This window comes from Sminthopsis crassicaudata, chromosome 3 (genome assembly GCF_048593235.1).
Source record: "Sminthopsis crassicaudata isolate SCR6 chromosome 3, ASM4859323v1, whole genome shotgun sequence".
Classification (NCBI taxonomy): Eukaryota; Metazoa; Chordata; class Mammalia; order Dasyuromorphia; family Dasyuridae; genus Sminthopsis; species Sminthopsis crassicaudata.
Genome location: NC_133619.1, coordinates 487777518 through 487793318, shown reverse-complemented (window position 1 = coordinate 487793318; position 15801 = coordinate 487777518). Strand labels below are relative to the sequence as shown.

Sequence of the window (15801 nt, the reverse complement as noted above, 5' to 3'; positions counted from 1 at the left end):
TTAAAGTAGTGGAAAATATATATTCTATGGTCATCGTGTACATCTGAATTCCACTGCATGTAGAGTAGAGCAGAGGATCAAAAATATGTTTATTGTTATAGTGGATTTACAGAGGGATTATGGTAGACAGGCTTCAAATAGTGTTATTATCCATAGTTCTTCATATATTGAGTAGAAGCTTGAAGTTTGTATTGAGTTTGTGTGGAATGAAGAATGTACTAAATTATTATTCCATTGTAAAAATAAGGGGACACTAAAGAAAAGAAATATAAAGCTGTATTGGACATAGTTTTAAGTACAATGGGCTGATTACATGCCAGTAGTAATAGACAAAAGATGGCTCATATATAGTTGATTTGTAGCCTCTGGATTCAGTGATTTAATTTGGCTATTTAGATAACTATTAATAATGAGTATAAGATAATTTATTCTGCTATTCATTGAGATCATTTATACTTACACTAACTGCAACATGAATTAACATGTTTTAATTTAACATGTTTTTGAATAAATATTAGTATTTTTAGAATTCTCTGAACGTTAAGGCTATATTATTATTTCATCATTAATTGTTGTGAAAAATTAGTTAGATTGAAGTTAAAAACTTTAGATTTAACTGTTAGTATGATTTTTGTTTATGAAAATGTAAGTTTTATATTTTTAGACAATTGACTATTTTCATTCTTTCTGGAATTTTCCATTAGAATTTGGCAGATTTATTCTTTTTTCTTTTAATGTGTAGTGTGGTTTGTTAAATGCCTTCCCTCAATTTTATGTTTTCCAAAATTGAATAGAATTGGGGTTTCTTAATGATGTGTTTTGTGTCAGTATTTTTCCATGTATAATATTTCTAAACTTATTTCAGGTGTAATTATTGAAACAGATGTAATAGTAGATACAGATGCCATGAAGAATTCTGACACAGAAACACAAGCAAATATGCCTGACGTTCCATATGAACCAGACCTCGACATTGAAATTGATTTTCCTAGAGGTACTGAACTATCATTATATACTTTCATTAAGAATTTTATTTTTGTTTTTGTAATTTTTCATTCACATAAAACTGTAGCATCACTCCCTTTGTTGCCTTGTTCCCTTATTACCTGGGATGGCACAAAACTAGCAAAAAGGCCACATAGAATATTAGTTTGCTAACAGTAACAATTAGTTAACCTGAGTATGAATATCTAGGAGACACATAAGTAAGTTGTCACCACAATCATAGCAGAGTAGTTGTAAATTAGTGGCACTTGAACAGGTAGTTTCTTGCAAGCTTTTTGGTAAGTCAAGATGCTATTTATATTCAAGAAGAAAAGATTAATACTTAAGAAGTCCTAGAATACCTAGAAGTAATCAATTCATAGGTATTATCCAGTTAAAATAAAAAATGAAATGAAATTACAAAATATTCATATTGTTAATTCTTTGTCAGAAGTTTTGACTTTTGACTTTAAAGCATAGAGGGAATGTTATAGTTTTGATCAATAGTTTTATTTTGAGCTGTGTTGTAAATGTCTTATCTTTCAGAACTCATGACTGTTTTCCTTTATTCATTATAAATAATTTTCTAAAATTTCTTTTATTTTCTATGTATTTCATGCTGGAATTTTCTCTAATTCTAGTTTTTTCATTTGGTTATAAAAGAGCAGATCATAGTGCTTTTTTTAGACCTTTCTCCTAGACAATGTAAAATGAAAATACATCCTTAACAGTCATTGGATTTTTAGTCTTCCTTAATCCCATTCCATTCTGGAATTTTTAAGACCCTTTTGAGTGTTTATACGAAAATAATTTAGTCTGCTTTTTTAGCTGCAGAAGAGCTTGACATGGAAAATGAATTTCTGTTACCACCTGTCTTTGGAGAAGAATATGAGGAGCAGCCACGACCTCGGTCTAAAAAGAAGGTATAAAATCCCTCCTTTCTGCTTCATTGTCATTTTTTGGCCCTTGAGAATCATTATTAAGAATGGTCTTAATATATTCTTCAGCTAAGGAGAAAAACAATCTTTTACATTTTCTTCCCTTAAGTTTTTGAAAATCTCCCTCTCCTCCGTCCTCCCCGCTCTTGAGGCAATTGGAGTTAAGTGACTTGCCCAGGGTCACACAGCTAGGAAGTATTATGTGTCTGAGGCAGGATTTGCATTCAGGTCCTCCTGACTTAGGGCTGGTGCTCTATCCACTGTACCATCTAGTTGCCCCTTGAAAATCTTTTTTTAAGAGGTGTTATATCTAGGTTATTTTGAAATTACAAGGAACCTTTTTACCTAGTTCTGTGACTTTTTGAAAAGTAAATTATTTTGCTTATTATCATAATATACTGAAATTAAGTAGTAGTTTTAAAAAAAACCCATTTCTTTGAACAAAGTAGTTTATGAATGTAATGTCTATCTTTTTGTCCCATTTCCCCACCAGGAATTGTGGTTATACAGACTTAAGTTAGGCAGTCCAGTAGTGTCACTGAAAAATGTTACTGTCAATTTTCTAGATTTATATTTTTTGAGGTTTATTATATCCATTATAAGTCATTGAAACTCTAATTTTGCTAATTTCAAAAATATTAATCATTGTTTAGAGGGAGCCTAGTTACACATACTTACGATCTCAACAGTAGCTTTTTCAATTTCCTTTCTTTTTTGGTGCACAATTATTTTTAGGTCATGGGTTCATTTAAAGATTCTTGTGAAAAAAAAATCCCATCCTACATTAACTTCCTTATTGGGGGCAAACCTACCTAAATTCATGTTAAATTTTCTCAAAGAAGTTTTAGAAAGGTGGTATTGCTGATGTAATATATTGGTGATATTTTAATATATCTCTCCTCATGAGATAATTCCATATGAGAAAGAAAAGAGAGAAGGGAAAATAGTTCCCAAAACTAATGAAAATGCCATTTCTTATTTTTTTATAGCATTTCATAGTTACATACTTTAGTGGATGGGTGGGGAGTGTGTCTTATAATAAATATATCTTCTTTGGGACAAAACCTGATCATCATTTCACTGTATTCAGCAAAATGTGAATGCTTTACTTAACAATTTGAAGATTTTAAGAGTGGTGATTTATATTACATGCAAAAGAATTCAGATTTTGGAAAAAGTTTTAAAAAAAAAAAGATTTTACAATGATGGATTATTAACAGGGAGCAAAAAGAAAAGCTGTATCAGGATACCAGTCTCATGATGATAGTTCTGATAATTCGGAATGCAGCTTTCCTTTCAAATATACATACGGTGTGAATGCATGGAAACACTGGGTCAAAACTCGACAACTTGATGAAGATCTACTGGTATCAGATGAACTAAAATCCAGTAAGTATTTTGATTGTTTCCTTAGAATTTTGTCTTTTGAGCTGAATGCTTAATAGCTATTTGTATACTTGGGGGTAGAGAAGAAAGACACCCAATTAAAAAGAAGTTTTTATGAATTAGATTGAATCTTTTTTCTTTTTTTCTTTTCTTTCTTTCTTTCTTTCTTTTTTTTTTTTTTTTTTTTTTTTTTTTTTTTTGAGGCTGGGGTTAAAGTGACTTGCCCAGGGTCACACAGCTAGGAAGTGTTAAATGTCTGACAGCAGATTTGAACTCGGGTCCTCCTGAATTCAGGGCTGGTGCTCTATCCATTGCGCCACCTAGCTGCCCCAATTAGATTGAATCCTAATGGATTTGATTATGGTCTTCAATAGTACTCATAAATTATTATTATTATTATTATTTTTTTTTTTTTTAGCTAAGTCAGTAAAGTTAAAAGAGGATCTGCTATCTCACACTACAGCTGAACTTAATTATGGGTTGGCCCATTTTGTCAATGAAATTCGAAGGCCAAATGGAGAGAATTATGCACCTGACAGCATCTATTACCTTTGCCTTGGCATTCAAGAGGTTAGTAATTTGGTAGCCTCAACATAGAACACCTGAAAGCTAACTTTGTTAAGCTCTATGAAGATTACTGGTGTAGTTTTGTTAACTAAGCTAAGAAAATATCCTTCCTTCCTTCCTTCCTTCCCTTCTTCCTTTCCTCCTTCCTTCTTTCCCTCTCTCTTTCCCTCCTTCTTTTGTGTTTTTATAGCAAGAGTGGAGAAGTGGGGGTGAAAGGTATAATTTGGACTTCTATAATCAGGGAATCATTTCCAAGTAGAAGGCTAATCCATGATTCACTTAATTCTTTGCGCTATTCAAATGAAGGAATTCATAAACTATTAGTCTGGGCTCATGATTGGGGCTTTTCATAGCTTTTACAACTTTCACTCTTAGAAGTTACTGTGTTACATTTCTCAACAAAATACAAACTTTGTATGCTGCTATGCTGTAAAATTTAAATAATGGATTAGGCTTAAGAAGGGAAAAGAGACTGATCTCTCAGTTAATGACATCCTAGATGTATTTTTCATATCTTTAATCAATACCACATATTTTCTTTTAACCTTTTCCTGAATCCATTTCTAATAATCTGAAATTTAAAACTGGTATCTTGCTAGTGGGAAGATTATTTTGCAGTTTTCTGTGATTCAACTTTTTCACTTCATTGGTTATTTCATGATTTATTTGGAGTCATTAAGTACTTGTCATTTTCTGCCAAAATCATTCAAAGGTTTTCCTTTTTTATATAGGGTAGGGGGAGAATGGAGGAACAAGTATTTATACTATTCTTGAATACAGTAGGTATTTAATATCTCAGATATGTCATTTGATTTATGTCAGGTAGTGAATAAAATGATTTCCCCCCCCCCCCCCTTTGGCTTATTTTGTTAGAGAAGTAAAAGCTCTGTTAATTTCTTGATGCTCCTAATAAACTGTTTTGATTCCAGTAAAATTAATTCTTTTTTTTTTTTTTCTTTTTTTCTTTTTTTAAAATTTGTAGTACTTGTGTGGTAGTAATCGAAAAGACAACATATTTATTGATCCAGGTTACCAGACATTTGAACAAGAATTAAGTAAAATTCTTAGAAGTTGGCAACCAAGTATACTTCCAGATGGTAATATTCTTTATGTTACAGATATTTTCCCTAATATCTCGTATGTTAATTTAAAATAATAGGTATTAAGTGTTTAATTGTATGTAGTTCAAAGATATTATAAATAAAGCTATGATAGATGAAGGTGTTGGTAATTTTTCTTAAGAGAAAATCCATAAATTATTTCTAATCATACAGTAGAAATGTTTTTCATATTTTAAAAAGTGATTATTCTGCTGATCCTTTCCTAAATTGGATATTGAATATTATCTTTATGGTTCAAGGAATGAAACCCATATTTTGATTCTGTTTTTTTTTTTTTTTTTTTTTTTTTAATTTTATTTTAATGATGCTGTCATTACCCCATAACTAGCTTTTTTTGCATATAGATTCCTTTGGTGTAACACAAATAATTAAGATTACCAAACAACACATAGTCTAAGGCTGTTACTTGTATGCTGTATTCCTTCACCTGTACTACTAGCTCTCTGCTGAGAGAGGGGCATTATTTCACATCAGTGTTCAGAGAATGAGATTGATATTGTTCATTGTCTTCTAGTGTCTTTTCTCTTCATTTCTGCTTTTCTCTGCATCAGTTTTTTATGCTTCTTCCTAGGTTTTTCTTTCTATTCATATTTATCACTTTATAGTTCATTAATTATATCACATAAACCCCACTTTGTTTGTCCATTTTGTAATTAATGGAAAATGTCCAATTCCCCACCACTTTTTCATTCTGTTTTAATGAAACTGGGAATGTAGTAAGAGGGTATTGGACAGAGCATAAAAATGGCCATCTTTTGTTTATTTGTGCAATTTTAAGTTAACCTGACATTTTAGATAGGAATTTTTTTGGTCAGTTTAATGAACATCCCTGGAATCTCTTGGTATTTATTTCATGATTGATACATCTTAGAAACATGATATGGGGTTGGGAAAGAAGGATAGAAGATTGATTTATATTTCTTAAGATCATACCTATATCTTTTCTATGTAGTCTCTATCTCTATTGTCTACTGCCTTTAATACTTATTCTTTTTTAAGGATCAATTTTTTCTCGTGTTGAAGAAGATTATCTCTGGAGGATTAAACAGCTAGGATCACACTCTCCAGTAGCTCTTCTGAACACACTGTTCTACTTTAACACTAAATATTTTGGCCTTAAAACAGTGGAGCAACATTTAAGGCTGTCCTTTGGCACCGTATTTAGGCAGTGGAAAAAAAATTCTGTTACAATGGAAAACAAAGCATGTCTTCGATATCAAGTGTCTTCCTTGTGTGGAGCTGATAGTGAAGGTAGAGTAGCCAATTTTCATTTTGGAACTGTTTTCAGCAGGGTTGTCCCTACTTTGTCTGTCTGATAGACCCCATTCATAATATGCCAAGAAAACTTAAGTAATTCATAGTCCTCTTTTCTTTAAAAATAATGTTTCTAGCATGGTGGCTATCAGTTTCAGCCATGTGGTGGTTTTTATTTTGAAAACCCATGAGTTTCCATAGACTATAATTTTAGTTATTTTTAATCTTTGTTGTAGTTTAGAATGACAAAATAACCATTACTTTATGTTAATGAGCTTAAGAAGTTTTTTTTTCTACTGGTTTTTTTTTTTAAGATAAAATTACTACTGGAAAAAGAAAACATGAAGATGATGAGCCAGTATTTGAACAAATTGAAAACACAGCCAATCCTTCTAGATGTCCTGTAAAAATGTTTGAATGCTACCTATCAAAAAGGTAAATAGTTGTGCATAATAATATATATTTGGTGTATATGTAATGTGCTGTCTTAAATAGTGAGATTTATCATTACAACTCCAGTAGCTTCCATATTTTTTCTTATTTTTAATTAGTTTTGCTCCATTTTACTCTTTTCTCCTTAGGTTCTTAATTCATTCATATTTCTTAAGACCCTTTAATTAGATCACAATCCAAATGATAATTTTGGAATCCAAGTAAAACCTTAAGAAAATTCTATAAATTATTACAATATTTATTAATATCTATCATCCTTTCCATATTTGAACTTCTGTGATACCAGTCTTTCCAAAACTATTTTGAAAAGACCAAAGTGGGAGTTAAGCATTATGATTTTAAGTAGTATAATTTGGAAAAAAGAGTGATGCATATAGTGGCTTGTTATACCTACTTTTCTTTAATGACCTGGATTTTCTCCATTATCAGGCCAAAGAAATACTGTCTTTTATTCCCTTTTTTTATAGTGGGTAATTCCCTGTTTTACAAACATTTTATCCTAGAAGTTCACTTTATAGTTTGAAAGTAAGCTTCCATTTTAATTTTTTTGTAGGAATAATACTAGAGATGGTGATTAGGTAACCAGGCCAACCCCTAAATGGACAATTGAAAATGTTAGTCAAACCATATTAATAAGTTGTGATATTTATGATAAGTATAGTGGCAGGAAGAGTTCCTGACAACCAAAGCAATAACAGTTGTTTTCCAGTAGCTGTTTATTTATATATATATATATATATATTTTTTTTTAAATATTTCTATTGTTTCATGGTTTTAATGTAAACTATATGCTTGTCTCATGTACTTTTCAAAACAATGCTAGAATAGTAATTTCTTCATCACAGAACTTTAAAAAGCTATTGCAAATGTTCTGAGATTAATGAGTCTTAAGGTCTTTACTAGGAAAAGAAAATATTGTAGAGAAATAAATGTTTATTACATGAGAATGATCTATCTCTCTCTCTCTCTCTCCTCTCTGTCTATTTTCCCCTTCCCCCTCCCCCCACCTTAATAGTCCACAGAATCTTAATCAAAGAACGGATGTTTTTTATTTGCAACCAGAGTGTTCAAGTTCAACAGATAGTCCTGTCTGGTATTCTTCTACTTCACTGGACCGAAGTACATTGGAAAATATGCTTGTACGGGTTCTTTTAGTAAAAGATATTTATGATAAAGACAATTATGAACTGGATGAAGACACGGATTAAAATAAACTTTTCAGAAGCAGTTGGGATAAAAACAGCATTAGATAGTTGTGCTGCTAGATCTTTATTATGGAAAACATTTCAAGTTTACTCCTTCGGTTTTGAGTTTTGTAGCAGTGTACCCACACTGGGTATTACCATGTAAATAATATGTGAGTGAAAGTTGCCATTATTCTATGTAGTGGTTTTAGAATACTTAACAAACACATTCAAATTCATTTTTTTTTATTATTTATTTGATTAGGTATGTTTGTAACTTTTTACATTACAAAATATGAATGAGAATGTGCCATGTGTAATTTCTTTTCTTGTAGTAAGAAATATCCATATTGCACAACTCCACTGTCACCAAGCTTCCTTTGAAGGGGGGCTCTTTTACTGGGTTCTTAACCCAATGGCTGTGTATGGGTTAGCACTACTAAAGTTTAGAACTTGCAGTGTCTTTCAGAATTTTTAAATAAAACTGTAAACTAATAGGTTTTTTTTTTTTTTTTAACTTTTTAGTTTCTGAAGCCTTACAAGGTTATGTAGAGAGATTCCATCTTATGTACCAAAAATAGACAAAAGAATGCTGTCAATATTGGTGTACTGTAATGTGAATCTATACTGGTGAAAACAACTCTTGTTCCCCTCATTAAAACCTTAGTGTCCTTTCCTCATTTGTGACTTTCTGCATCGCCCCAATAAATAAAATAAATATAAAGAATGACTATAAGTTTAAAGCACATACTCATCAAGACATTTACTTTGTAAAAATGTCTGATGAAATTGCTATAATTGTCTTCTGTTTTCACTAGCCAGCCATAAGTACCCGAATATCCTTAGCATTCTATTGTAGGGTTATCTTTTTTGCCCATAGTAAATGGACCACACAATGCAGTATTACCTGAAACAGTCTGAAACTTGATCCATTTTTCTCTTGAGTTCATTTGTCTACATCCAAAAATAACTGATGAAATGTTATAATGGATAGAGTTAATTTTAGCAGTACAACTCCAGAAACAGTAGTTATTGAAAGTTGAATTCATGTAAATAAGATGGTCTCACATTTTTACTGCAAAAATTTCCAGTGTGTTAATTCTGATATTTTGGTTTCTTGTTAGTATGACTCATTAATGACTAGTGTTCAAATATTAGAGAACAAGGAAAGAAAAGAATAAGGTTTATCTCAGTGGGAATCGTATCTGCTGTTAGATTGTTTTAAAATTCAAATTACTTCTTATAGAAGATTGCATTAAAAGGCTTTGTACTTCTGCTTAGCAATTTATACTTTTAAGACTCTTTCTTTGAAAAGAAAGAAGTTCATTTTAAATTGTACTTTTCCAGGATACAAAGAAAAATGCTAGCCACAGATCATCAGTAAGAACATAATAGCTAACTTTGTAGCATGTGTATAGTAATCTTTTCTTTATAATTATTGAAACATCATGATAACTATTATGGTGATTGCTGGGAAAATCAAGCTTACTCTCCTCAGTGCCCAAGAAATTGCTACATATTCCTAGGACATTCTGTCCTTTTTTGTCAAAAAAAATAATATATATATATTTAGTATACCTTAAAAAAATATTCATCATTTAGAAAAAGTTCACAGGTACAATGATAATATGCTCAGGCAATAATTATTTAAATTGTTTTAGGTATATGATTTATAATATTCCATGTCCTTAAAATTTTTAGTAAGTCTCAATAACTTTTCTATTCCTTAATATATTTTATATTTGTTGATTAAAAAAAAAAATCAGGTTGCTAGTAGCAACTTTTGATACTGCTTATCTAAAATAAAATCGATTGCTACTTTTCCATTTACCTGAGTAAGCAGTTATAATGTAAAAAAAAAAGATTGTTTCAATCTTTTCCCATTTTTTCTGAACACTAATCATAATCAGGCTCTTTCTAAAACTTATGCTTTAGCTACATATTGATGACATTAAAAATAGTTGATATAAATACTCTTATTCCACATAATGGTGCTAATAATAATCTATCAAGGGCAATAATGTTTTTTCCAAATGTCATCTAATATGTAGTTACCAATATATAAATAATTGGCATAACAGTGAATAAGAAGGCTCTGCCTTATTGCTATTTACATTAATCTTCTTTGTTACACATTTTTAATAATGATCCAAAATATCTGTTTTCTGAAAGGAACTGGCAATAGTAATTCAGACCTTGACACAATTCAGGATTTAAAATCTAAACTTCATTTTAGCTCAGCAATTCAGTTTATTTTCTAAAATTAGTTAATTGTAATATGTAATTTTTATAATCTGAAGTTCTTCCCAATCACATTTCCATTCCTTCCTGGATTGTTGTTTATGTAATTACAGATGCCAGTGAGGACATGGAAGTTCTCTATTGTTCCTTGGTGATTTCTGAATCTAGTATCTGGTAAACATGATTTTACATTATCTTAACTATGCTGGACTGTGAGAGCTGCTGGGTTTTCTTTTGAGGGTGGGTGGGTGGGTGGGATGCTTAGCTTGTACACAGAGTATATTTTGCCCGCATTGAACACGTTATTATTTCCACATTAAGTAAAATGGTTTCCATAGATAATTGAGTCTCTATAACTCATTCTTTTAGGGCTTTTTTTTTTTTTTTTTTCTTTTTAAAAGAAAAAAAAAACTTTTTAGAAAGCAGGTAAAGATACTAAAGGGATTTGGTTAGGTAAGAAGTTTAATATCTTACTAATAATACTCAGAATTTTAAAAGTTTTTTTGTGTAAGTTGCAAAAACCCATTTGTTTTTTTTTTTTTTTTTTTTTTTTAATTAAAGTCGTTGCTAATTTATATGGTGTTTTACATGATGAAATTCTGGAATGGGAAGAAGGTGCATATTGTACTATACATTTGGATGTTGTCATTATTTTCCTGGCAGTTACTGGGATTTGATTTTTTTTAAAGTTTATTTATAACATTTTAAAAATAAATAGAAGAGTTATCCCCAAAGTAAGAAATTTTAGGTCATTTTATTGTACTGGGCCTAATTTATTTCAAGATTTTTTTTTAGTTGTCTAAAACTATTGTAAGCATTTATTAATAATTTTTTTTTAATCTATTGTACAAATATGTCAGTTAGTCATGGTTCCAGTAAGTCAGCATTTCCCATAAGGCTTTCCTATTGTCCTTCAAATATATACAAATATTTTGAAAACTTAAATGATTTTTTTTTCAATACTTAAGTATTAATTTCCCTCCCTTATTGACAATTTCCTCTTCTATTTCCTGATTACTATTTCTATTTTCCCTCTTCCCCTTTGACTGTGTTCTCTTGCTTTCAATGAAAACCTATCTGTAGGAGGGAGAAGTGAAATTTTACTAGTATTAAACTTCTCATTTTTCTTCTTTAGCTTCTCTTAATGATTTTTTTCCTTAAGTTCTGTTTGTTCTTTCCATCTTTATAAATCACCAGTACACAGAGAAATTACAATGTTTTCTATATTTCCTCAGCTTCATACACATACATACACATAAATATTCTAATGTTGACCACAGCTTTACACATATTAAAATCTACCTCTCAAATTCAGAAACACACTTATATTGGCTGATTGTAATATCTTAAAATTGGGGGGTAGGGATGTAGTAATGGAAAAGACCTACCTTCTGTTTCCTTTACCTGGACAATTGAGTAGCCCAACTCTTATTCCTTATATTATTTAGCAGTCATAAAAAGTCCAGGAAACAAATCGTTCTGGCCATATAAATTGTGTCCTGAAGATCTCAGTATAAGAACATTCATAGTCTTAACTTATATTCTAAAGTGATTCATGAAATCAGTCTGTGAGGATAAACTGACCAAAGAAAATGTTTTAAAATGCAGATGATAAGATAAAGATAGGCCCAAGGGAAGCATCAATATGTTATAATAATATTTAACAGATTTTTGTCCTGAAAAAATATCCTTGGATTTATATTCAAGCAAACTTCAATTTCTTCTCATTATAGACGATGGAAAGTGTTTAAAAGTGTTAAATCTTAGACATAGAGCTGATTGACTTTTTTTTTTTTTTTTGGTTGGGTTAAATCAAGTTGATTCGTGACATTTTTATTTATGGTCACTTCCACTGGAAGGTATCCAATATTTGACTTAATGCTTTTGATGTGATTTGTGAACCTGTATTTATGATTTTGTTCCTTCATAAAAAATAACTTTAATCCTTAAGATTTCTACATAAATTTAGTTTTCTTGGAAGACTAGAAGTATGTTTTCTAAAATAGCACAAACATTTTCATTCTCTCAAATATATGTATAGGATCTAATTTTGAAGGACCTATACAGGTACCCTTAAAATACAAATAAATTTAATACATGAAAACTCATTAGCAGTTATTATGTCAATAAGTGTTTATTAAACCTAATTTGTCCCTAGCATCTTGCTAGTGTTTTGTGTATTAAAAGAAGCAAAAGATGTAGCTCTTATATGTTATCACGTGTTAATCTTGTCTGTCAAAGAGGAGTGATAGAGAAAGTGAAGTGAAATGTTATTGTAGAGTAGATAAGGAAAAAAAATGGAACCTGGGAACTATTTTGCACATTAGAATTTAGTAAGTTTAAAGCCACATCACCCCCATAGCTGCTGTTAAAAATGGTATTATGGTCTTAATTACAGCCTCACAACAGATAGTCTGGTTCTAATAGTGGTGCTAATTGGATTTGGTCCAATAGGTCCTGGAAGGGGACACAGCATTTCTGATTCCACAAGTCAGGCTAAAAGGTCTATAACCTAAACTGGTGGTTCTTGAGGTCATAGGAATGCTGTTTTGTTGAAATGTCCCAAAGTGAATATGGTAGAACAAGTTCTTAGTACTGTGTTGGTAAAATGCAAGCCTGGCATAGGCACTTAGTTTAAACATTATCACACAGCTGGGCCCCCCCTCCTTTTTTCTAACGCAATTAATTCCATAAGAGAAATTATTTCTGTTGGAAATATTTCATTTTGCAAATGGGAGATCGTAGGGGTGAATGGGAGGATATTTTCAGTGTAAAAGCTTTGGATAACTTTTCAGGGGCCCTTTGTAAATAAAGGAATAGCTGATACTTTCAAGTATGAATGTTCAGTTCTCATCAGATTGTACCTCTATATTTGTAGTTCTACATGGAAGCCACCAGGTGGCAATAGAATCTAACATGCTATATAGTTTGAAAATTGTGGGATCACAGGATAATGTATTTGAATTTGGAATGATTTCAAACAGCTTGTAATTTGCTCCCATTCTTTCACAGGAAATGGGTGTATAGGGGGAGGTGATTTGCCTAATTTCATACAATGTGAAGAAGCAGAATTTGAACCTACATTTTCAGGAACCTGTGCCTTTTCTACCACACCCTCAATGCTCTCATTTCCATTATGTTAAAATGGGCAAACATTATATATGCTTTCCATTCTAGTTACAGATATTTAGAAGTGTTAATAAATTGTCATTGCTGATGTTTGCCTTCCAAAAAAACAAGACTTATTCACAATTTATGTTAAAAACTTCACTAGGTTACTGAGGACCCTTGAATAATGTACATGATAGCAAAGCTGCAAAGGCCAATTGTATTAACATAATAGAAAATAATGCTTTTTCTTTGTTATGGGCAATAATTGTATAGATGATATACATGGTTTTAGAGTCCTCAGTAACCTGAATCATTGATGCTTTCTTCTTTCTTTTCTCTAATTGTTAAGGAACCTTTTGTCTAGAAATTCCAACAAATAGAAAATGATTAATGAAAGTTTGTTCATTATTTCAGTGGTGTCCCCAAACATACAAAAAAACAAAAGCTCTTTAGAAAATTTAAAATCCAAAAGAAACAATTTATAAGCATGGTAATTGTTGCTTGTAACATGCTTGTTACATGATGCTTGGATGTCTCCAGTCCTTTTCTGGGTATATGAGGAAATGTTTGTTAGTTTTTAGCAAGAATATGACCAGTACACTTCATTTTCCTGTCAGTACTGTTTAGCATTTCTCTATCCTTCCAGACTTCCCTTTGTGAAGTGTTAGAAGATTGTAGACTTAAGATTCAGTGCTCATGGACTAGGAATTCACTGATGCAGGACTGTATTCTATAGAACCTTTGTCAGAACAAAATAACCTGGTACAAATGTGTACATGCATCTATTTTTGAATTTTTTGTTTTTTAAATATGCTACACTTGGAACTTTATTATATCACAGATGGAGAACAATTCCACGTGGCACAGCTTCCATTCACATTTTTCAATTCTATTTTCACTAAGAGGGAGAGGAAAAAAAGAGAAAATCTTGTTGATCCTGAATTAAAGATGCTGTAATTTTATTTATTCTTCTCTACTCCTGACTCTCCATGTGGCTGTTCAAACAACTGTGCAAAGTTGTGTGATAAAAATTTTATGGCAGAATGGATGCAAAACTGAGGTAGGTATGGCACTATCCTTTGGTGTTTGTGTGTGATTCAGTTCCTAATTTATGACAATTGCAAACATAATAGGGGAAAAAGCTAAGTACTTAAAACTACTTAGTTTGAAAGTCTGTTTAAAAAAAAAAAAAAGGCAGTCTGATATTTTCCTGGGACAGCATACCAATGATTAAAATTAATTCTAAAAGGCCCATGATAATGTTAAAATAGCTAGCATTTGTCTTCAAGTTCTTATTTAATTCTTATTGTATAAAATTACGAAAATATGAAAAATTTCTCTGAAGGTTGAATAATTTTTGTAATTTAAGGTTAGTCAATGCCCATAATAATTAAAGAGGTAGTATTTTTAATCTCTGTTAGGAACTCCCCTAGTTGATTGATGAATGTGATCATATGTGTGCAATATAACAAGCTTTGTGAATAAGAGACTGAGAGTTGATTATTATGGATGAAGAATTCTCTGTTTTAAATAGTTAACACTTTGTTCCAGATTGACGCATCTAACTCGTCTCTGGTCTTGAATCCTATAGCCAAATGTTTTCTCCCTTTACATAGCAAGGCAGATTTCGCCTCGACTTGTCTAAGCAGTGGTACCGTTTACACAATAATAAAGGTTTTAAACTAAAACAGCATTTTGCAAACAAAATTGTATGTGAGATCCAAATGGCAAAGGTAAGAATGAGATCAGGTTAAGGCTTTTTGGGGTAATGACTGTGTGTGTTGGGGTTTTTAAGGGTAGCCAAGAATATTGCAGTGAGAGTTTGTCTGGCACAGAGCAGTTTGAACAAAGGTATTGACCTGAGTATAAAGTTGAATTGCAAAGCTGATGCCCAAAGCCATCACTTCTCTTGACTCCAGACTCCAGCAGATGCTAGTCATTGTACAAATCATTGCTAACTTAAATTTAAAAAAACCCCACTGCTTTCATTATATTAAACCTCTTAAGATCTCCCATAGCTCCCTTATTGAGGACTATGGGACTATTGAGGGCTATGACTTTAAATCTAAACTCACCCTGACTTTCAAAGCTCTCACCCTATCTGTCCAGTGTTGTGTCCCACTATTCATGTACACATCCAATATTTTAGCCAAGACCATCTCCTTAGGTTCTCAGAAGTTTAGAATCTGTTCTTAAAGCTAGAAGAGACATTTTAATTTCAGAACAAGGATTTGGAAACTCTCTTATGCCTATAAGCTGAAAATGGCTTTAACATTTAAAAATTTGTCAGTTAAAAATTCTGAGTTTATGTCCTGGCAGACTAGATTTTTTTCTTGGGCCATAGTTTGCTAGCCTTTGTTTTAGAATATCCAGAGTAGCCACTCATAAGTAGAAATGCTAATAAGGCTTCATGTTACACATCTGCCGTATATCTGATTCATTTGTTTTGTCCCACTCTGATTTCCTCTGATTATTGGGGGAAAACAGTCTTGTGGCTCAGCAAATGACCTCTCTTGTCTCTTCTGGACCTCAAATTACCTCTTTTTTAAAAAAGCATTGATG

General features: G+C 31.5%; 1 protein-coding gene across 10 annotated transcripts in view; it reads left to right on the top strand.

Moving 5' to 3' along the window:
- Nucleotides 1–10366, top strand: part of ZMYM2 (zinc finger MYM-type containing 2) — an 80183-nt gene extending 69817 nt beyond the window's left edge. For 8 of the 10 annotated variants that reach the window (XM_074303706.1, XM_074303709.1, XM_074303711.1 and 5 more), the window contains 8 exons: nucleotides 866–994; nucleotides 1813–1907; nucleotides 3143–3311; nucleotides 3727–3878; nucleotides 4858–4972; nucleotides 5996–6247; nucleotides 6565–6685; nucleotides 7719–8563. In XM_074303706.1, the coding sequence (XP_074159807.1) occupies nucleotides 866–994; nucleotides 1813–1907; nucleotides 3143–3311; nucleotides 3727–3878; nucleotides 4858–4972; nucleotides 5996–6247; nucleotides 6565–6685; nucleotides 7719–7911 (1226 nt within the window). In that variant the 3' untranslated portion in view covers nucleotides 7912–8563. Of the gene's footprint in view, nucleotides 1–865; nucleotides 995–1812; nucleotides 1908–3142; nucleotides 3312–3726; nucleotides 3879–4857; nucleotides 4973–5995; nucleotides 6248–6564; nucleotides 6686–7718; nucleotides 8564–10241 lie in introns of those variants that run through there. The other 2 variants (XM_074303705.1, XM_074303707.1) reach the window with 2 other exon arrangements.
- Nucleotides 10367–15801: the final 5435 nt, after the last annotated feature.